This window comes from Metarhizium brunneum, chromosome 7 (genome assembly GCF_013426205.1).
Source record: "Metarhizium brunneum chromosome 7, complete sequence".
Taxonomy (NCBI): domain Eukaryota; kingdom Fungi; phylum Ascomycota; class Sordariomycetes; order Hypocreales; family Clavicipitaceae; genus Metarhizium; species Metarhizium brunneum.
This window is the reverse complement of record NC_089428.1, coordinates 1221057-1244091: the sequence shown is the minus strand read 5'-3', so window position 1 is coordinate 1244091 and position 23035 is coordinate 1221057. Positions and strand designations below refer to the sequence as shown.

The window sequence follows — 23035 nt, the reverse complement described above, 5'->3', positions numbered from 1 at the left end:
TCTGTCAGCATGATTCCATTTTGGGCCGATTACGTCGTTTTGTGTTAGGATTGCGACTCTCCCTGAGACTAGGTGAACAGACGACCCGAGACTAGTTCACAGAACATGAGGACCCTCGTATCTAAGACACGAGCAGATGATGAGGGATAGTACGTAGTAGTTTGGTTGTGAAATGCAGGGCATGCTGTGCTCCCACCGGTTCGCATGAGACTCAGCTTAACCAAGTCTCATTTTTTTCATTCGCCGGTCTCTCTGGCGCCGTTCCCTAATTCATCATATATATGCTTCAATTTGTATCTAGTCTTGTTGGCACAGGAGCCACGGAGATGCAACTGAGCCATCAACACTGTCTATAGCACTTGAGTACCTTCAAGTACGCAGTATATTGTGATGAATTAACTCTTGTTTAGCTGTCCAGCGTCAGTATACTTGAGCCTCAGCATCCTTGCCCATAATGTGGCTAGCAGTTGAGCTTGGGAGCCGCCGTTGCTTCAGCCCCGACCTTTAGGACTTGACAGGGCACTTCTTCCTCCCAGGACACCAGACGCCATGTTCTTCTTCTTTCTAGCGCTCTCGGAGTATTTTACGAGGCTTTCGGGGATTGTAGGATAGGACGGCCGGCACCCCTGGAGGGAGCCATCATTTGCGTACTTTTAGATGCAACTGGGTTAGCGGGATAGCTTTATCCTGATCCGAGATGTATGTACGAAACAAACAGAACGAAAAGTTTGTTTCCAAATAGAGTTTCCGTCCGTCCCTGTCCAATCTGGTATAGTAGCCATGGCCGAGAACATTCTGTCACGTCTCGTGCGCCAGAGCTGGCGCAAAACTCCAACATCTGGGCCTGGTCCAACGTTTGATCGAGTCGTAGTCGCATCGCCGAGTTGGCATCAACATGCACAGAAAGGGCTACACGGCACGCCGCTCAATGGCGCGTCTTGGAGGAAAAACCAAAGCTGCGGTCCCTTCTTTGCCAGGCACCAGAAACCCCGTCGCAACGTTTACAGCAGTCAGTTTGGGGTGTGTAAATCCCATAGCCCATCTCCCGTCCTGAATCACATTCCTCGGCTCCGGAGGATCAGCGATAACAATCTCGACCCATGCCAGCAGGCGCACCGCTCCGTCCCAAGAATGTGCCGCCAGGAGCCAAGTGCGTGGCTCTGGCGCCAGGGCTGAGAAGGGCATTGATTAGACGTTTGGAATCGATAATACAGAATCTATCCCTCAACAGCGAAACGACATGCGGGCAGAGTAGTTTTGGGTGTGGCTTTGGCGTCACCGCCACGTACCACCTTTGAAGCTCGGAAACTCCCTCCCTCGCTCAACATAGCGCATGATGCTTTGCCTTTTCAGATTCGAACAGGACGCATTTTGTTTCGCGGCATCGAGATCTGACATGATGAGGCTTGACTGCTTCTAGTCTGCCCCGCCGTCCTCTTGATTACTACTTCGAAGCACCCAGTTGGCCTGAAGCCCGTAGACGTTCAGGAACAGTGGAGTGCTTCCAGGACTCGTAAACAACTGAACCCGCTCGGTAGACAGGGTGAGAGACATGGTTGAGCTCTGTGTGATGTCATGAGGATGCATGCTTTCAAACACGCCGCCATACGGAGTACTCCTGAAGCAACTCGAGCGATGTTGAACGCAGTCGAGGTGAAATTTCGCGGCTGCGCAACGCCGCAAGGGAAACCCAGAGATCGCCATTGTATCAACGACGTGGCGTCCAACTTGCATCCCCAGCCGTGTGTGCTTTTGGGACCTGAGGAGAGATCCAGCATCTGCCCGAATGGTCAGCTGCCGTCGTCATCACGCAGTACGCTTGCGTCTGCTTACATATCCTGCGTGCTATTAAGGGTCTAACAAGGAGACGAAATTTGATGCCCGGAGCCTTTCTTCCTGTTGTTGAAAGTAATCAGGACAATATGAAAAGTGCCATGGCTAAGCAACAACCACTCACAACTACCGCTGGGGTTGCCGACCCTTCTCTCTGACACTCGACGCTCTTCCTGTGCCGGGGTGTCCAAGCATCTCAGCACTCAACACCCCCTCCCGTCTACCCCTTCAGCCCTCATGGAGGTGGCAGTGATGGGTAGTACTAATGCATTTGCAGCCCTTGCAGGGACCGGGAAGGGGACAGCAAAAACCGCAGGGTCCGTCAGCGTCGTCCCATGCATCTGTACTCCGTATGACTGGCGCTTGTCCGAAAAGCCATCTCCCTAGCATCACTTCTTTAAAGAGTCATGACGTAGTTGAAGCCAGGAATCATGTTTTTCTGCAGAAAGACTTCAGAATTTTGCCTTAGCGCGTTGCTGTTATGTTGACCGTCGGTCGCGACTCCCTTGTCTTTTGGATCCCGGCCAATGTCCATGGCAGACCGCGCAACTTCACACGGCAATAAGACGTTGTGCCCTCAAAAATGTGGCCGTTGCTGTTTTGGTTGAAGGCCACTAAAAGTTGGAGGAAGTAGATATTTGCCCAGGTGCCGTTCAACAGGGTGAAAGTGTCAGATACATCATGAATCTATCTACCCCAGGTTTGAGTTGACGGGAGCGCGGCCATGGACGAATCTTTGACAATACATAGCCATGTCTGCGATCCTGTCCAGCATTGTTCGTGGATCAGGGGACATATCCCCAAAGCCAGAGGTTTTAGTTGGCTTCATTGTGGGCTGTCATTCCTGCCAGTCGAATGCTCGCGGATACCACTAACCTTGCCAGTATAACCAAATGTGCCGCATTGCAACAGTAACTAATTCCTGGCTGGACAGGTTCGTACAAACATTTTATAGCACCTCTCCGTCAATACAGCTAGAGAGCTCGTCCGTGGTGCGTTGACGGTTTCTCGCGCATGCCTTTGTCCTAGCCCAACACCCAGCTGTTTCGATGACGGGCAGGGTAACTGCGGAGTGAAGGGTGTGTGCATAGAGCCGCGCCTAATGGTTACCGGTTGGTGGGTTCAAGTTTCTTGCATGCTCTACTACATATGTCGGCCACACGTCGACTTTCCAACCTTATTCCATCCAGGCCATGGAGAGCCTCGCAGAGTTGTCGGTGCGGATGGTATGGCAGGCGGGACTCTGTTGTTGTGGGGACGCAAAGCAGACCCTTCGGAGCTTTGCCTTTCCAGTCTTTTTTTTTTTCAGGGTGTCAGGGTCGTCGATCGTCGATCGCACAGCCAGAGCACGATCAGCAAGCTTATTCAATTCCCCATCCCCTCTTGCGTCCATTTGCGAGGGTTTGCTAGCAAGCCCAAATGCGGCGTAGAGCGCGGAACAGGGAGCAGGTTGCCATTATACGACGCGTTGGCGCCGTGATCATCACTGGCCTCGTCAGGACGGGATCGCAGGACAAGAACAGGGACTTTGTGCCCTGGATCCAATTGCAACCGGCGGGTAGAGGCGGTGACGGGCTGCTCATCGCAAATGCTCACGCTATCCACCCAGCCAACGCCAGGATTGCCGTCATTGTCCACCGACGGAGCATCTCCTCCTTGACATCACATAGTACATATGTACATACCTAGGTAGTTTGCCCTCATGGTACTCCGTAAAGTGAGCTGGCATTTCGGACCTGAAAGGCCAGGAGCAACCCGGCCGTTGCGTGCCAACGTGCCATCAACTATTGAAGCCAAACATCTCGACATTAGGTATTGACGCTATAGGACGAGGTACCGCGCTCTGGGGTACTCACCTGGTAGAGATATGTCATGTGGGGGACAAGTCATCACGTTGAACGTGTTCGAACCTGTCTGTCACTTTCCACGTTGACCTTTCTGGAAAGGTTTGGAAGTAAAATGCGGCTCGTAGCTCCTGCTCCCTGGTTCTGCGGCCACGATGTCACGTATTCTTTGCATTTACAGGCCAATCACCAAAATGCCAACCGAGTCAGTTACTGCTTTCTCTCTTGGGATGTCGCCGGATTGGGCTTTCAATGTTTTCGGAAATAGCTATACCAACTCGGTCTCTGGCTCTTCCGTAAGTGTTTGCCCTGCGAGCTGTTCCCGGAGTCTTAGTTCGCGCACCCCTTCCGCCTTTAGATGTAAGAGCCCGAGCCCTCTTCAGATTCTCATGCATTACCCATCTGAAGAGACGCATATTTTCTTTTCTGGTTCCCATACTTCCCCCGTATCAGGGCCTTCCAATTACCGCAAGCAGCTAGGCTTTAGCTTCGCGTAAGTGACTAGCCGACGAGCAATGACGTCAACGTGGGCATTTCTGGCCTGGATGAAGTGGCTCGCGGGCATTGGACATGTTGTATCTGACTCGACTCGAGGGTTCCGGACCCTGCCTGTTGCCAATACACTAGGAGTGTGCCCATCACTATGGAGCAGTGCGTCTGAGCTTGTCAGAGAACTCTCCCCGGGCACACTGGCACCCAAGCTGGCCACATCGACCTGGCAGTGACCCAAAACCGTTACCTGCTAGGTAGGGCAGGTATCCAGAGACCCGCGCTGACAGTATTATTGACCCAGTCAGTATGGAGTACTCCGTACATCCGCTTTATGTGTCTTGTAGGGAAGCGAGTTGGCGAGGTCAACAAAGACGCCTTGACCATCGTTGCGTGCAACGACAAATGTCAAACGTCAACAGGACGCAAGTGGCTCCCGGAGTAAAGTGGCCGCACCAATGCTCAAGGACGCTGGCTGGACGATGAAGTCTGGTGTGTGTTGCCCAAAATGCCCATTCTTCAGTTTGCTTAGAAAGCGGGGAAGAAAACGCATGCGACAACATGGTCTTGTTCGAAATTGCATGCTCGGGTCGCCGAGGTCGTGGTCAAGTACCAGACTTTGTACTTCGTACTCTGTACTCCGTACTCCCTACACGACAGACCGGAAGCCAAAGTACCTGCCAAGACACCCAGGTATCCCAAAGAACCCCTCAGTCCTCATCCCTTCAGCCTGGGACCTTTTTATCGATCTCTCCGATCATTGGACGATGCTGTGGGGGTGACCCTGGACCCTGATGCGACCCTGGATTTTCCGCCTTGAGCTTCCAAGACCCGAAGAAACGTGCGCTTCCCTGTAGTGCCGCTTTCCTTCTGCTGGGGCCGACAGGAATTTTCTCTCCCCCAATCGAACGCCAATTGGGCTGCGTATTGAGCTTGCGAGTAGGGAGGGCTTCCCGACGAACAGCCGTCTGATGCTCTGACTAGCATGCGCAGATGAGCTACGATGCACAGCCGCGACAAGATCAAACATGTATGTATATGAGGAGAGGAACAGGGAGAATTCGTTCTGCAACCGACTGGTTACAAATCCCCACCATAAATGGCGATATGCGCGAACAGAATAGCAGGCACCCTGATAAGCTTTGGTGATCAGTCAGGATTGGTTAGTTGTATCAGTAGGGGGATGTTGCATCTCAAGGTCGATGCCGACTTCTGCAGTGGTGGTTGGAGCTTTGTATCTAGGAGGCGCCTCGCCAGCGAATGGCCTGAAGGCTTTGACGTCACCATTCATCCATTTTCACTACCACCGTCGGGGCCATTCCCGGGCACGCGAGTCCTTAGATTGAACTGAGATCGAGATTTCGGTGGTGAGATAAAATGGTTTCTTTGTACATAGTTTTTTCTCTTGTTTCTTTTTTTTTGTTTTTGGCTAAGCTCGGAATGAAGAACCCCTTTGGTAACTGGGGGTGGGGTGGGAAGAGAGAGAACTCTTGGCCCCAGCTTGACCCGTCGAGGATCCGTCGCAACAGCACGGCCCCAAGTCTCAAGCAACAAGATCCTTGTGTCAAAGAGCCTAAGCGTCCCAGTTTGCTGTCAAGCGAAATGCTGGGTACGTCGGTGAAGAAAGCTTGAAGGAAGCAGTATGTACAGTAACTGGAGCTAAACGCACCAGTAGAGCGAGTCGGCAAAGCACAGGAATTCCCCTCATAAAGAACCCAAAGAGCCGAGACACAAGTATGGGGAGAATTTGCTAAAAGTGAAGCTGCGGTGATGATGACTAACAGGTCGAAAACGGCTGGACAGAGTGTGTGAGGAGGTCTCCCAATGTTGCTTGGAATATCTTGCGGACAAGGACTTGACTCGAGATAAATGATTGAGATATAAGGGTGAATGACGACCATTGATAAGATGTCCGTGTGGCAAGGCGGGATTGGCATACATATAACTTTGGCCGTCAGCACAAGCCTTTTCACCCTATCATGAACCCCTGTGGCAGTGACAAGATGGGGAGGCTAATGACGACGCCTTACCCGCGCAACCGAAATAGTAGCATTGTTTTGACGCCGCGCGCTTTGGCCTCGGGCTCGTTTTAAGAGCAACTTGTCCTTCATTATTATGTCTTGGCGGACGGGAAATGAAGTGATAAGCGTAGATGGCTATCAGTAACGGCCCCGAGCCCCGAGCCCCGACAAAGCCCCTAGATTGCCAGAGAGCAAATTCCGTATGGATAATAAAGGACGTTATAGCTCTGGAGACCGTGTTAGCGTGCACAAAGACAACACTCTGAATTCTGCAACAGACTGATGCTGATGGCCAATCCCAAGCCAGGGACCTCTGGATACGAGTCAAGCCGCAGACGGCACCGCAGACGGACAGTTGGGGAAGAAAAAAGGTTGTAGTCTTGCTCGCACACATTGATGCGCATGTACCCCGTATTACCAGTTGACATGTACTCCGTATGTGTGCCTGCAACTGCAGCTGCCGCTTCCAGCCGCGCACCAGTCTGCTTGGTCAGTTCTCCGTAACTCCAGAGGGATCTCTCTCTGGTCTCCAAACCCAGCAAAAGCTACCATGCACTTGTCAATGGAGCGGACACAGGCGCACTCCCCCTAATTCCCCACGGGTCCCTGTCGTGCTGTGCCTGGTCTCCACCCGCTCCATTGAGCGAACAGGCATTAGGAAAGGGGCGTGTGTAGTCTTGGGCTCGGGTGGTTGGACGACTCGTGTTGAAGGGTTTTTTGCTCCCTGTGGCCACTCGTCGATGCTGAAATAACACAGGGTGTCGAGTGGTGTACAAGACGATCAATATTCAGACGTTGCGGTTGCTGCTTGTCTCCGTGTTTCCATGATTATAGATAAAGAGGTCATAGCCGAAGCTAGGTTTGAGTATTACTTGGTTCCCGGGTTATTGGACGTTTATGCTGCGTCTCAGCAAGAGCTGGGTTCTCAAGTGTCATTCCAGGGCCATCTGTGCCAATGTTGAGGTGACAAGAAAAACGCCGGTGCTAGCGCCCAATTGATTTATTCCGCCAGGCTAGTTGGTAAAAACGGATAGCGGTATGATGTTGACGGCATGTCTCTTGGCCTGCAATTGGCGAAGCACGGGGAGAAGGGTCTGGTGCTGATTTCAAGATTGAGTTTCGAAGGCAGGGCTTTTGGCAGGATGTTGGATGTGTCTATGTAGGTAGTACGGAGTAGTACTGCATACGTACATACGTACCTAGGTAGCCGAGAGGGGGTGTGGCTGTGGCGTGGCGTGGCGTGGCGTGAGGCAAGGCCAGTCGGTCGTCTTGGCCAGTCTTGGTTCTCTTGCAGGCAGGCTGCACACTGGCGCTGCGTGCTCTGCGCCCCAGGCCCCAGGCCCCCCAAGCCCCGATGCCCCCCATGCTGGCCCCATGCTGGCCCCATGCCCCATGCCCCATGCCTCATTCGATGCAAAGCTGCTCGGGCAGGGTTCTTCGCATGCAGCTAGCTCCAAGTATTACTGCAGTGGTGCGGCAGTGCAGTGGTACATTGGTGCACATGCGCCGTTGTGCAGTTGTGCACTTGCGCCAATCGTCGGGTCGCTCTCTGGCTACCAGGCAGGCATTGATTGAGACACGACATGGAGGGGCCAATCTTTCTTCGCCATCATTCGGAAGCCCTTCTTCGATCCCACCCCCGATCCAAGGTGCAAAAGTGGTGCTCAGCGAGGATGGGGTTTCATGCGAAACACGCCCGGATTGCTGAAAACTCGATCCATCCCGCTCGTCCTGCCTGCTTCCTCGATTGGCCCTGACCTTGCCTGTTGTGCTTTTTTTTCGGAGTTGCTCCTCTTTTAACTCTTTTAACCATAGCCTCCCGCCTTCCATCGCCATCAGGTCTTCTGCCATTCTCACCCAAGACCACGCATCGACCTCCAACACGCTCAACATCGTCGGCACAGCCTGCTGCAAACCCATTGATGACCCAGCAGCCCGGCCCTGGCCTCTTCAACACCTGCAATACCTACCACCCTGCCACTCTCGCCCTGCCTTCACCTGCTTCACATGCTTCACCTGCCGCACGCCTCTCTGCGCTAGGACCTTGTCGTCACGAAAACGTCACTAGCACCCCCGTCACCTCTCTGGCTCTCAAGTGCTGCTCTCTGCCACCTGCAGCTCCAGTCTCCACGGCACACCCTCTTCGCCCTTGGGCCACGCTTTGGACCACGCTTTGGAACACGCCTTGAGCACGCCTCGTCTCTTTTTTAACCTCTGCATCTCTCACCTCACCTCACCTCACCTCACTCGCTGAGCCCACCCAAGCTTTCTTAGTTTTGCAACGGCTGGTCCTGAGCTCCAACAGCGGCAACACTTGGAAGAGCAAAAGAAGACCTGGGTTATCCTTTCCCTTTTCCCCCTTCACAGCTGCCGCACTTGTATGTGAGAGTTGATCAAGACAATCCAATTCCGACAGCCTCGTCAGTTGTGTTTCCTTCTTGCACGACTCTTACTACTCCAACCAGGCATATTCCGCCTTGCCGCTCACGTTGCACAACGCGCCAAAACCAACAACCGAACAGCTATCGATATAGGTCCCTGCGAGCTGGGCGAGTCTCTTGCAATTGAGCAATTCTTTGACATCCATTCGTACCAATCTCCTCTTGTGCCGTTCGACCTTCGCAGACAAGCCATCTGTTCGTCAGTTGTTCCGAATACACCCTTCACATTGGCTGTACAGCTACTTCCCAATCCACCAGCCAACACAACCGACACACTTGCAGACGTCTTCTCTAGCCGTTCAGAATGGAGGCTAGAAACGCCGCGGGTCGCCGCGTGTCACTGCTCAACGACGACAGTATTCGCTACGAAAAGACTCAGCTTCACCCCCACCAACAACAACAGCAACACCACCACCATATTGGCTTCCAACCATGTCGTCCATATCCCAGCCCACGCAGCAACTCGTCATCACCCAACACCCCGGAGCTGCTTCGTTCGGATTCTTACGACTCTCAGATGAGCAATGATCCCATTTCGCCTTTAACGCCTTCGGCCGACTATGCGTATCCAAGAGCATCCCTGTATGCCGCCGAGCTCCCTTCCAAGCGGCCCGCCTACGTCGATAGCAGCCGGTCAACCTCGTATGAAGATGACACTCCCGCTCCTTCTGCACCGCCGCCCGCAGACCGTCCTGGCAAGCGATATCCTTGCCGATATAGAGATTCTCATGGTTGCAAGAAGACCTTCACTACGTCTGGCCACGCATCGCGGCACTCAAAGATTCACACTGCCGAGAAGGCCGTTCAGTGTACATATCCCGGCTGCCAAAAGAAGTTTACCCGCGCCGACAACATGAAACAGCACTTGGAAACCCACTACAAGGACAAGAGCCGATCATCAGCCAGCCAGCGTGCGCAAAAGGCCGCCCTTGCTGAAGCACGCCGCAATTCATCCGCCGGTCGCAGCCGCTCCTCTACCTCAACGACCACAACTAGCAGTGTGGGCAGCCGTGAGGCTATGCAGTGGGAGTCGGATGTTTATGCCTCTTCTGCACAGCCTATGGCCTCACCAAGCACCAGCTCATGGGAACTCCGCACCCACAATCTTCCCCTGTTGAACCGTCCTGCAATCGCCAGGTCACCGAGCAGCGGCCTCGACGCCCTGGCCATGGCAGTCGCTTGCCAGGAGGGCAGCAGGAGGCAATAATATCGGTGCCTTGGAGAAATTAAGGCATTGAGCTCTCAATGTTGAGGGAACTTTACGTCCATGGCATTCTCTGTCAATTGGGCTCAAATACTCGTTAATGCTTAATCCCGCGTGTGACCACGAGTCTGCGCGGTAGATGCTGCACACTCGTTTAAAAACTAAAATTCGATTACGGACTGTATTTTTTCTACCTTCTGTACCGGAGGGCACAATGCTCGCGAGCAGCATTCGCCTCCCTTGCCAAACCCAACACGGCGATGGAGTCGTATTTTGTACATTTTGGTACTGGGCACCTCGTGTGTGCCATCATTTGATCCGGCGTTGTTGATATCCAGGTTCGGGGCGGCTTACAATTTTTCTTTTTTTCGGTTTTTATATCGGCGCTATCTGTTGATCTAGTATCACGGCGATCACACTGGGACTTTGGGAATACAATATACAGGTGGCTTGTACACGCTTTTAAGCACCTCATGACGTTTTCTTCATCTTCATCTGGCAAGAGACCAAGTCGGTCTTCAGGTTTTCTATCTCAAGTACCCCACCTCATCCTCGCAAACCTTTGAGATGCGTGTGTCATGTCATCCTTGTCTTGGCTGGTTGGAGTAGCGTGGGGCTTGTTCATATTCTGGCGTTTATTGATCTTGGAAAGACTTGTTTGTTTGTTATGAATGGTTCTATTAAGGGGATGTTATGCCATGCAATCACCGACATGAGACACACGCACATACACATATACACGCAAAAAATGTTCCAATCAACCGGCTTCGTTGACTGGAAGCACCATACGATAGGGTTTGGTGCAATGGGCGGCTTTTTAGGGACGTACATAGCTTTTAGGCATGGGTGTATCTGACCGACCTGCTCTCTGCGGTTGCGTTGATGGGGATTATCTGGGTATAGGAATTGATACGAATTGCCATGTCTTTTGCTCCTCTTTTGCTCCTCTTTTGTGATGCTATTGCTGCCATGAAACTGCTCGGGTGATGTTGGTTCGCACCTTGGCTCGTACTCTTTGACGCGTGCTTTTGGGCGACTGGTGCCATTTGGTGTGACGAATAGTTGTAATCAAGTAGACTATCCCCCGGGTATCTATGTGCTTGTTTTTTACGCCTACATAATAGTTGATGGTGCCGCCTCGCCATAACTCTCCCCTCCTCCTCCCCCTCTTCTTTCGAAGATATTGTCAACCCAACCGCCCGCTCACTCCTCACTCCTCCTCACTCCTCACCGCCCCCAAAAGAGTTTCTTAACCATCTGAACTACCAAACCCAAAGGGTTATGCGGCGCACCGCGTTCCCCTCTGCTCGCCCCGCTCTTCTGGGTCTGGTTCCCGGGCGTTCCGTCGGCAGACCCCAAAGCGGCACTGACAAAGTCGTATCCGATATCGAACTGGATACCATCAGGGTTGGTCAAGTTGTACCTATTGTCTGCCGGCATCCCCCCCGTTAGCACTTGTTGTTTGTCATATTGAGCTGAAAGGGGATAACGTTCAAACTACTCGTAGTAGTCGCGGAGAGGGGTGGGGGTTCAACCCAGACGCCACGGCCGCAATTACTAGTCCAAACACGGCAATTTCCAGCCTCTTGTCAGGAATCAAGATTTGAAGCCCAAAACCGGACCTGGAAGAGGGCGGGGGGGCAGGACAGGGCAGGACAGGACAGGAAACAGAGGACGCGAGGCCCCAGACTTACACCACAGGGAGGTTGCTTCCGGATGGATGCCAACGAGGACGACCCATCCGTCGCCGTGGGGGGTCCGCGAGGCAGCGACGTCGCCGGACTGGGAATACCGCGCGAGCACGGCGTGGCCGGCGGCCCTGTCCCTGGCGCGTCGTCGCGCCCCGGGGAGGCCCTTGATGGCGACGCCGTCCTGGAAGTAGGCCCAGCGGTCGCTGACGGTCTGGCCCCTGGCGTGGCCGGCCGCGGCGGACTGGAAGGTCCAGTCGACCTGGATGAGGGTGTCGGAGTCGTTGGCCACCTGCGCGCGGCGCTGGTCGATCTCGCGGTCGACGTCGGCCCCGGCAGGGAGGAGCCCGAGGCCCGGCGAGAAGCCGGCGAGGAAGGCCCCGAGGCAGACGCCCATGTAGCGGCCGCCCCGGGAGACGAAGTCGCGGATCGCGGGGGCCGCGTCTTGGATTTCCGCCCAGGCGCCGTCTAGGTCTGCACGCGGAACGGGCAACGAGGTGCTTGTAAGTACACGGCGTTTACAAGGACGAATTCGTCCTGTGAGAAAGCAAAAGGCGGTGGTGGTGCTTCTTCGTGGGATAGGAGTCCTTCTTGTTGTTGTTGTTTTGGCAATGTCATGGGCATTCAAAATGGCATGACCATGGCCAAACGAACACAAACAGAAGCAAAAAGAAAACTGATGCTTGGAAAAACGTCGACTCGGGAAAAAAAGAACAAGACAACGTACCTGGCCCGCCTCCGTACGCAAACACATCCACGTTGCGCAAGCTCTCGGCCGTCACCTTGACCTCCTCACCGGGACCAGCATACGTGACGGCCACCTTTTGCGGCGATGATTCCAAAAGCTGCGCCAGGGCCCCAGGACAGTTCTGGCACACGGCCGGTCCGCGATACACCAGAGCCCGGAACTCCCTGGCCGCGGCCGCGCCGGTCCACGCGGCCGCAGCAAGCATCACCACGCGAGGCCAGTTGCGCATGGTTTCCTGCCGTCTTGTTCTCGCGCCGGCCCGTCCTCCCTTGCTTGCCAAGCAGTTCCAGTGAAACGTCTGGTGGGCTGTCTTCGATGCGATTTCCCTGTGTAGGTATAAATCGCGGGTCCTTTCCGCCCCCGGTTCCCCCTTTTATCAATGTGACTATGGTACGGAGTAGTAGGATGTCGTCGTGACGGGGGCCCGGATAAGCGACTCGTTGTCCGCTCACGATCCAAAGTGCCCCGTCTCACCGTGCAAGGGCAGGCAGGCGAGTGCCAAGAAGGCGAGAAAAACCCCCGTGAAGCACGGATAGACAGCGCAATGACTCGTCTACGGGGAGCAAGGTGAGCAGACTGGATGGATTGGGGCCTCGGCCACGAGAGAGCAGCGCGTGGGAAGGGTGGCTATATACGGAGTAGACATACATACAAACAACAACGTTCCAGACCCTTGCGACGCCAGCGGCGATATGTGACTTGGAATCAGGTCAGGTCCAGGTCCCTTGCGACGAACCCCAGGTGCCAAAATGTCTCGACAGGAGGAGAAACCCAAGACTCGGGGATTCCAGGGCCGTGGGATCGAATCAATGTCTTGGAATAGGGCGCACACAAGCGACGCGCCTTTTGTCGTCTATTCACCACCCTCGGCCTCGACTCTGCGCCCGTCTCGAATCTCGTCAACAGCCCTCAAAGGCTGGAGCCGGAAACTCAAGAGGCAAGGTGAGGTGTGTCGGGGGACACCAGCCTCGCTATATATACGCACAAAGCGAGGCCGTTTATGACCAGCGTGCCAAATAGCTCGTACGGTGCTGGGCAAGGGCAAGACTGAATATCCTGCTGTGGCTGGTCTGTGAAACGCGCGGCCACCCGTCTGCCAAACAAAAACTCCAGATTAAAAAAATAAAATAAAAGGTCCGACTCGGAATTTCATACCCGTCAGCAAACGCTGGAGGGATCCCGGAGGGCTTTAAATGCCTGGCGTAAACCGTCGCGGAAAGACGCCAGACCAGACCGGCCAGCTTCCTCTTTCATGTCTCGCAACTCCGCCACAATCCGGGCAGCAAGCAAGCACTGCCAGTCCGTGCTGCCCATCGCGGCACCGGCCAATTAATCTCGAGACTTCGTGGCACCCGTTCGGTCAATACTGTCCCTGGGGGAGCATCGCCGTGCTCCGCCTCCCTTGATGCTACTTTGTTTGCAAGCCATTGCGCCTTGTGCTGCAGCAACTTGATGACACAGCTTGACAGACCGAAAAGAGGCAGGTCTACTTGACCGCGTCATCCCGCATGCACTCGTTCTGTAGGGTAGCTGCTTGGTTCGCGCGCAAAATCCGTCTTGGAGCCGCAGCCAACCCTGAGCGAGCCTTGTGCTTTGATGACGCATCTAGGGATTCAATTACTACCAATGGAAGAAGTCGAGTTTTTGCACCAAGGACAATAGTCGACGCTGAAAAGGCCAGGCCGCTTATGCAGGCCGCGTGGCCTCTGCCTGCCATCCCTCAACTCTCCAGCATGACGTGGCTCGCGGACCAGAACATGCCCAAATCCTTCAGCTGAATCGTGGTTTTATATCCAATTATATCCAATCTGGATGGCACCGAACCGAGATGCAATTTCTCGACGTGAATAAAGTACTTTCTACGGTACTATGTGGGACATTCTGTTGTCCAAGAGCTCATACTCCATCATCCACACTGCTTCTTATATGGGCGTCCACCATCACTCGTGCAAGTCTCATGCATCCCACAACTCCCCCTTCTCAGTGGCAGCTCTGGCCATTTCCAACTGCTCATCCGTTTGGCAAACCAACACTCGGTGCCGTGCCTGATCCGAGCCCACTTCCTCCACCACCTCTGTGAGATTCCTCGAGTTGCGGGCTTGATCAATGGCAAACCCGAGACAGCTTGTACGCCGCACCACCTCGCCACGTAGACGGGCACTCTTTTCTCCAATTCCACCTGCAAATACCAGTGCGTCAACTTGGCCCTCGAGCGACACGTAGTAGCTGCCAATGAAGCCGCAGACCCGATCCACGAATATGTCAAAAGCCAGCTTGTGCTTGGGCTCGTCAGAGCCAGCAATGACGCTGAAATCCGTTGTCCCCGTCAGAGACTTCCACCCGCTTTGTTTATTGAGAATCTCTTCCGCTCTGGAAATGTGAAGGTGTTCGGTAGAAGCCGGCGACAGTTTGCCGACATCGCTAGCGTAGTGGAAGACAAGACTGTGCACCACCATTGTTAGTCACAATCCTACACTGCGTCCCGAGTTATCTCAACTTCCCCCCCTTCTCCGTCTCTCACTCTCTCGTTTCCTATGTTTTCTTCCCAAAGAAAAATATGTCAACGTACCTGGGATCAACGCTACCACTTCGAGTTGCGCCTGGAAGGCCGGCCAAAGGTGTCAATCCCATGCTTGTATCCCAGCTTTTACCAGCTTTGATTGCGCTGGCGCTGGCACCGCTCCCCAAATGAAGCGCAATCATGTTGACTTGATTGGCGTCTTTTTGAAGAAACTCGGCGACTGACCGCGTGATGAACGCGTAGCTTAGGCCGTGAAAGCCGTACTTGCGAAGTCGGTTCTTCTCCGCAATATCTGGGTTGATAGGGTACGTGGAAATATGTGGTGGAATAGTTGCGTGAAACTGAGAGTCGAAGCAGGCAACATTGATAGCCCCTGGAAGCTGCTTTATACACGACTCTACAATGCCGAGAGCCGCCCCGTTGTGTAGCGGTGCAAGATCGCTCAGCTTTTCTAAATGGTGATACGTATCTCGAGTAATAGTCCGTGACTCGGTGTAGTCACCGCCATGAACAATTCGGTGGCATGCGATTGCCAAGTCATTCTTGGACGTGATTTCTCGCAGCTCACCGTCGTTGATGAGCGTATCTAGCAGAACCGAGAAAGCATCATCCTGTCCTTGGATCTTTTGGCCAGCCTGTTGGTCTTTGGCAATTGCCTTCCCATATCTCGAGTATTTGAGTTTTGCTGGTGGTGCTGTTAATCCACTGACTTGGGCCTCGGCAATCTGTCGCAGATGCCCATTTCTCTCCGCCGAGTAAGCCGATATCTTGACTGAGCTGGAGCCGGCGTTGATGGAAAGAATAATTTTCATAGTGAGCGGTTTATTTGGCGCACAAGGTGCAGCGCGTAACGCAGGCCTGAAATGTCGTTACGAGCGTCCAATTCATTGGGGGATGTCTCCAACTTGATGAGATAGATGACTGAAAAAGAACGTCATGTCATGATGGGTGGCCAGATGAGCGGAGCCAAGGACATGTATGATGTGATGTGTGAGTCGAGCTGCATGCGTTTTGGTGGGGGGTCCAATTGGCAGTCGACTTATCGGCACGCCACGCAGCCATGACCTCGGGGAGCTCGAGATAATTGAGGGGCTCAAATCAATATCGGGGTCTTTTTGAGGTTACCCTCAAGTGATTGATGACCCCGCGTACCTTAACCTCATAACAGGGCACATGGCTCCAGCTGATTCCTGACCACTTCACAAGTGGGCATTGGACACAGAACAAGATGCGACTCCCCGACGCATCCGTGGGCTTCAACGTGTGCTTCTAGATGTCGTTGTAGGAAGGCTAATGACAAAGCGGCTGCCCCAGAACCGTTGCCAGCACACCATACTTTTGCATGTGCTTGGTCCTGCCTTCTGTCGTCATAGTTTTGCGTGTTCTTTGTTATGATGGCGCTGATATATCATGGTAAAACCTTGCTCATAATGACCCCTCTCATCCCCTGTCGTCTGATTCTTCTGGCTCGGCAACAGGCTCGAGTGTGCGAGTCCAATCGGGGGACTCGAGCTCAACTGGCTGACCTGGCAGCATTTGTGGTGAAGGTAGTTCAAAATGGTGCGGAGGAAAGGGAATCCCTTGAAAGTCTCGATCAGTACTGTGAGCATACAGCCACATTTCGAGAAACCGTCGGTAATCTGTGGCTGCAGTTAGACCCCAGTATCTCATGACCCTCAGCGTATGAATGTGCGGAAGGCCAAGACTTACCTTGCCGGCTGCTAAACTGAATGGATAAATAACGAATGTCGACAGGTTGTGCAGACGACGGGTTCGATTCTGAGCTACTCTGGCCAATATTACCTCCTGATGATCGTACTCTTGGTCGTACCCCCCGAGCAAACGAGAATCGGCGTTGAGAGGCCTCATCAGGTGCGCTACCTCGCCGACCCCGAACACTAAGCTTCAATTGTTTCGCTCGATCATCACGACTTCGCAGCTCTCCATCAAAGATGTGCACATCGTACTCGCGATACTGGCCGTCCGTCTTGTTTGCAAGTACGCTTAGGGAATGGAACGTGGTATATCGGTCGCGCCACATCTTGAGACGTTGAATTGCTCCGATTCCCTTGACCTTACCAAAACTATCTGTTCGGCCATGGACATTAGTCCATACGACATCCACATCATAAAATCCTACCATGTCCTTTCGTCGTAAATCTCCCTGAAATCGAACAGATGCATCTACAGTTGTGAATTCGTATCTGACTTGAATGTACTGGTCATGAATACAAACACCTTCGTCGGAGAAGTACCGGATCCGATGAGGTTCAGGGAACGTCAGATATCGTTCCATGTCCGAAGGATCATGGTACTGTCGATGTCGAGAATGAAGTGTATGTGGATGGATCTCTGACGGGATATCCGATGGTACTGTTCTGCCACGTTAGCGACATGGGAGACACGGGACATGTACACCGGAGAGGTGCAAGGCGAAAACATTGACTGCTGATGGCATCAACGACAAAAAAGCGACATACAGTAATGCTCAAGCAGCTCGTTCTGGTAGCTACATTGCCACAAGACTCGTCTTTGCTCTGAACCAACCACTTCCCATGGGCCTAGATACACTGTGCGCTCGTCTGGGGTGTCTTGGAACAAAACTCTGGAAAGACAGTTAGTTCTCAAGACGTATACAATCCAAGTTGTGCTTGTGCTTGGATTACGACTTCCGACATGGCCTGGTCTAGGGTTCTCACATTGTTGCTTGATATCCTGGCGGCCCCAGATCCAGCGGACGAAGGGACGTTTGGAGCGCGACAGAGCCCCCGGTGGACGGCGCTGACAGCGTCGACACGCCCGAGATCGGGGTCCAGGTCGAATCTACTGGGCTGACATGGGAACGGCTATAGGTAGGAGGTCGCCCGAGAGACGATGAGGTGAAGGACGATCCGGAGGACGAAGAGGCACCGGCCATGCCTACGACGGCCCAGGTGCTAAGTAGCGTGCTGGAACCCCGTACGGCAAATGACGATCCAAGCTCGGGCGCGGCCGCGGGTGATGAAAGAGGTCATGACCGAGTCACAACGAGGGACGAGGGACGATGTGATGGCGGGGAAGGAATAAGCGCAACGAGCAGGGCAAGGAATTATTATGCTAATCAAAGCCAGGGTATTACAGAGGGCACTCGGAAACGTGCGGACCGTCCCTGTCAGGAGCCACGGACTAACAACAGGCCACGGAAATAAAGAAAAAATGACGACAGGCTGCTGGATACGCTTTTTTCTTCTGCCTCTTTTTTCCCGCTTGGTTCGCTTTGCCCTTGGCTGGCCCCCGTTGGAGCTAGTAGTTGGGCCGGTAAAATGGGGATGGGGAGCAATTGGGGAATTGGGCGTTGCGGCGAAAATGTAAAACGCCCACGCCCACGCCCACGCACACGTGAAGCAAGGAGCGACAATTGGAGCAGCTCCAGCGTGGCCGGCGAATATTGCACGAGACGTCAGGTACTTTGTGCCTGGTCGGCTACTTAAGCAAAGTCTGGCACCAACAGACAGTTGGAGCTCCAGGTTCGGGGCATGTCGAGATTATAGTTGCTGGGGCAGGATCCACACAAGCATCGAGAGCATTGAGAGCCACGGACACACGATGTCGACCCATCTGGGCACGGGTTGACAGGGCACAGGTCCTGCGAGGCTGTTGGCAAGCGAATCGGAGTGCGGGCGTGTCGAGCAGCGTGCCGATCAATAAGGCGCGCGCAGGAAATGGAGATTCAAGGCTAAACACTAAACATTGATGTGGGCTCAAGATGGTGTCTTGGATGCTCGACACCAGTAGGAGAAAGAGTAAGAACACGGAGGACGGAGGAATGCAAGAACACATCGATGCATGAATGAATGTTGCCAACATGACAGGTCTCCTGGACATGGAGCACCCAGCTCATAAAGTGACATACAATTGAATTGATACTTGACCCGGTCAGTCAGCATGATGGCCAACAACGGCAAGTGCAATTGTGCGCAGCTGCCTATGTCGTGCACGGGTCCAGATATCGGACACCTAGGTACGGAGTACATAGACAATGCACCTGGGGTTTGAGCCAAGCATTGCAATTTGAGACTGCATACTGTGTACGGAGTACAGGCATCAACGTTGAATGGCTCCGAGACCTAGACTTGGTCACCTTGTCACTCACCCACAAGTTCGAGCATCAATTGCACCAGACAGCATTGAAAGACCGGAGTACGGAGCACCGCGCACGGCGTCCAGCTCCCGGGGCCAGGCGCCCAGTCACACACTGTCCACGTCCCGCATTGCGCGGAGCGGGAGGATGGACCAACCTTCAGGCTTAGCAGCAGCCACGGAGTCTGGATTCGTCCAATCTGGCCGCCAGTGGTCGCTGCCAAGAGGGCCCACTGCCCGATCTGTACCACTAAACGCGGGAGAGCCGCCCACGAGGTCCAAAGCAACATCGTGACGGGCTGACCGAACTTGCACCCACCACTTCTTCAACGACCAACATTGAACCTATCCAGCGCCCACTCGACCGACAACCATCGTCATCTCGACACAGCTCTGACGCACTTGACCAAACCGCCTCCGCATTGCACACGGAGAGGGATATGGCACACGACTGGCGACACGAGCTTGCAAGGGTTCAGCACTCCTCGTCGACGCCCAATCCAGTGTGCTCCTCTGGCAACCTGGCTACCCAGTACTTGCTTATCTACAACTTTGTTCGGGTTTAAAGGTGGCTACAACCTACTCGCCATTCGAACTCTAAAAGAATCCCGCGGCTTTGTCTGTCCGGTTGAGCAACGTGTATATATATGCACATTGTATTGCATGATGGAAGCAGACCACGCAGACCTTTACCTGGGGACCACCGAGTCAAAGAGAACAGGGTATCCGCGCAATACGGCCTGACCTCTCGAAGCTCCGTCTGCCTCGCACAATACAGGCCTCGGAGTGTACGCCGGTGCCACCATACTGCAATGACTTTTTCGAACCATACATTGTCCGGATAATACTTGACGACACCTACAGTACAAGCAAGCCACAACTACCGGCCAATGCGGCTTGGAGACGAGGCTTGCAGGTTCGAGCCTAGTCGACGCCTTCAAGACATTAGCTCCCAACTCGATCCCCCACCGGCCAAGGGTCCATGACTCCACGTGCCCGCAGACGGCTTCATGCTTGTGTTACATGCCGCCTCAAATGGATCACTGTCCTGTCAGTTCATCATACATACAGTACTCTACCAGAAAAGACCCTGTGGGCGGGCAATTTACGCCGTGGGAGGAGGTCTCCATTCATTTTCTCAGCCGCTGCACGCCAACTAGGTCCCGGTAGCTTGGCACTGAGGATGATACTGTGCATTGGACCAAGTATTGTATGTTGTATGTACTCGTCAGCGACCAAGTGGACGAGCCCCTTAACAACTGCCTAAACGTTTAAACGTCTCTGCCGAGGCGTTGCGCTGCGCTGCGTTTGTCCATCTCAGCCCCCAAAGCGCCCCAGCCAGCCGCTCAGTCACCCGTCTGACTGCTTGGTGATCCTTGTTCACCCAACTCATCATCCGTCGCACACCAACTTCTTGACCCTTTCACTTTAAATATGCTAGCGACAAGGAACGCCTCCACGAGTTGTGTCGTGAGGTCTTTCTTGGCGACACTTTTCGCCAAGACGATACATACGGGGGAATAAAAACGAAGCCGACGACGTGGAGGAAGCGAGCCCGAATGTCCTCTCCTGGCCCTCAGCGCTACCTATTGCGCTCCTACTGGCCTTAGCTTCGTCGACCTGCCTAGGGAGCTTCGAGGCTGCACAAACACGATATGCCGACAGACTTGACGCCGTCTCGGCGCAAAAACCGAGGTTTTCTTGGGTCCGACAGCTCTGCACTATCCGCACAGGATTCGCAGGTGCGGCGAATAATTGCATTCCTTTTCCAAGTCACAGGCAATAGCGGGGTTGCTACTGACATTTCGTCTCTAGGATCGCCACCAACTTCGATATGAGTTGGACCTCAACGCATGGAACCTACGCATTTGGGGTGTTGCGGCTTCCGGCTTTCTTACCGACTCGTACGTATATTTGTAGCATCTGAGACAACTTTCCTCCACGTGATAACGACGACTCACACGACTTACACTGATCATTGCGTACTCTGCCGCAGATACAACTTATTTTCCACAAACGTTATCCTTGCCTCCGTTGCTTTCGTATATTATCCAGATGGCGGACAATGGCCCAGTCTTCTCATCAATCTCTTCACCTTGCTAGGGTCAGTCATTGGACAGCTTCTTTTCGGATTCCTCGCAGATTACTTTGGTCGTACTCGCCTGTACGGGATCGAATTGGTTTTGGTTATTGTGTCAACCATTGGAGTTGCCACAAGCAGCCGTGGGGTTGGCGACTTGTCATTTTTGGGACTCTTTATTTGGTGGCGATTTGTCATGGGAATTGGTACGCGGAAACTTGACCTCTCCCGTCACTGATAACGGCCGACCGTCACCTGACAGTCCTTTGTGAATTAGGAATCGGCGCCGAGTACCCATTGAGTGCTGTGATTACATCCGAGTGGTCAAGTACGCAATCCAGAGCCACTATGCTCTCCAGTGTATTTCTCATGCAACCTGTTGGACAAGCTTTAGCTCAACTGGTAGGACTCTGGGTGTTGCTTGGTTTTAACAGCTCCAACAACCTTCAGGCTTTGCAGTGTGGCCTTAACACGGCGAATGCAGAAGAGTGTCGGAGGGCCGTCGACGGCATTTGGCGCATTGTCATCGGTTCGGGGGCTATTCCTGCCCTTCTTGCCATCATTTTCCGATTCTTCCTCTTTGACTGTGGCCTATACAGTCTCGAGGTCCGCAACAAACCCGCCGTGGCTATCATGAACACCCAGAGAGTATATGGTGCGCCTGCGGGCGGCGCCCTCGGAAGCTCCTTTCAGATGCAAAATCAAAACGGCGTACAACCGCAACTATCCCCTAGACCGATGCCGATTCAATTCTCCAAGGAAGATCTGTACAACTACTTCATCAGGGATAAAAACTGGTACTATTTGCTAGGAACATCTATGACATGGTTTGTTCTTGATGTCAGTTTCTACGGCCTATCTCTGGACAACAGGAGAACCTTGTCAGATATGTGGGCAACCAGAGCCCCTGTGCCCATTGACGAGAATCTTGAGTGCTGGAATTCGTCGATCCCTGGGGGCAATTCAACTGTTCCGCAGTGGAAGAAGACAGGAATTCCTGTATGGCAAACTGACGTCTTGCACCCATGTGCTACAATTTATGACGTTCTAATTGAGCAGACAAAGCAATATCTTCTGACGGTCTCGCTTGCCTCCATCGCCGGAAGCGTTTGTTTCATTTACTTTGCAAACCGATTGCCTCGTCGGCACTGGCTCACTGCCTCTTTTCTTATACTGGCGATATTCCTGATGATTACTGGTGGCGTGTACTATGGCGTCCACCGCTCAGCCGCTGCACCTGCTACAGTTGTTTTTGTCGCCATTAACCATTTCGTATTTAATTTCGGTACGTGATCAACTCGGTCGGATCAAGGTTCCGTTCGCTTTGGCCAGGACTGACATTCTCTTCCAGGCGCAAACACATTGACCTTTATTATTCCGGCTGAAATCTTTCCAACGTGCTACCGTTGCACATGCCACGGTATCTCCGCGGCTTCTGGCAAACTTGGCAGCATTGTAGCTGTTCTCGTAGTGTACGGCATCAACTCTACCTACAAGAGCGAAACAAGACAAGGCCTCATTTTCCTCCTTTTCGGCTCAGTAGCAGCCATTGGCGCCGTATTTTCGTGGCTATATCTTCCTGATTCGCAGCGCGTGATAGAAGATGAAGGGAAGAGGTTCTTAGTGACGAAGGACCTGGAAGAATTGGGAGAAGGGCGTGAGAGGGCGCGGCAGAATGGCGAGTCGGTTGCGATTCGGGAGAAGTGGGAGAATTTGAAACGAAGACGGCCGTTGCATCCACGCAATGAGTCACCGGCATCATAAAGTTTAAACTACACATTTGTTTGTCGGCGGTTTGTTGATTTGTGCATTTGTGTTTATGTACAACCCGTAATGTTAGCGATTGCTTGGATCAGATACCCAATTGTATATATACCATGATCGATAGACCATAATAAGCTCCAGAGAACTCCAAACCCTAGGCTGATCGCTAGATGCACTATCTGCTACCCATCCCCCCCTCCTCAACATTAACAACCATGATGAAGCAAAAGCAACCAAACGTCTTTTGGTAGAAGCGTAAACATGGATCATTCCACGTAGCAGG

General features: G+C 53.3%; 5 protein-coding genes across 5 annotated transcripts; 2 read left to right on the top strand and 3 right to left on the bottom strand.

The window, feature by feature from the left end:
• Nucleotides 1-8932: 8932 nt before the first annotated feature.
• On the top strand, nucleotides 8933-9835 carry NRG1 (Transcriptional regulator NRG1; the record flags this gene model as incomplete). Its single annotated transcript, XM_014688441.1, has 1 exon — nucleotides 8933-9835. One exon carries the CDS (start codon nucleotides 8933-8935, stop codon nucleotides 9833-9835), a length of 903 nt encoding a protein of 300 aa, XP_014543927.1.
• A 1224-nt stretch (nucleotides 9836-11059) lies between these two features.
• G6M90_00g109260 (uncharacterized protein) lies at nucleotides 11060-12497 on the bottom strand (the record flags this gene model as incomplete). The annotated part of the gene is made up of 3 exons (XM_014688442.1): nucleotides 11060-11262; nucleotides 11527-11994; nucleotides 12248-12497. The coding sequence occupies 3 exons, from the start codon at nucleotides 12495-12497 to the stop codon at nucleotides 11060-11062; spliced, it is 921 nt and encodes a 306-aa protein (XP_014543928.1).
• A 1726-nt stretch (nucleotides 12498-14223) lies between these two features.
• G6M90_00g109250 (uncharacterized protein) lies at nucleotides 14224-15601 on the bottom strand (the record flags this gene model as incomplete). Its single annotated transcript, XM_014688443.1, has 2 exons — nucleotides 14224-14710; nucleotides 14838-15601. The coding sequence occupies 2 exons, from the start codon at nucleotides 15599-15601 to the stop codon at nucleotides 14224-14226; spliced, it is 1251 nt and encodes a 416-aa protein (XP_014543929.1).
• A 628-nt stretch (nucleotides 15602-16229) lies between these two features.
• On the bottom strand, nucleotides 16230-17706 carry G6M90_00g109240 (uncharacterized protein; the record flags this gene model as incomplete). The annotated part of the gene is made up of 4 exons (XM_014688444.1): nucleotides 16230-16429; nucleotides 16500-17162; nucleotides 17270-17394; nucleotides 17489-17706. 4 exons carry the CDS (start codon nucleotides 17704-17706, stop codon nucleotides 16230-16232), a joined length of 1206 nt encoding a protein of 401 aa, XP_014543930.1.
• Nucleotides 17707-20563: 2857 nt separating this feature from the next.
• pho-5_2 (Repressible high-affinity phosphate permease) lies at nucleotides 20564-22752 on the top strand (the record flags this gene model as incomplete). Its single annotated transcript, XM_014688445.1, has 5 exons — nucleotides 20564-20650; nucleotides 20724-20812; nucleotides 20905-21194; nucleotides 21266-22273; nucleotides 22340-22752. 5 exons carry the CDS (start codon nucleotides 20564-20566, stop codon nucleotides 22750-22752), a joined length of 1887 nt encoding a protein of 628 aa, XP_014543931.1.
• Between the last annotated feature and the right edge of the window lie 283 nt (nucleotides 22753-23035).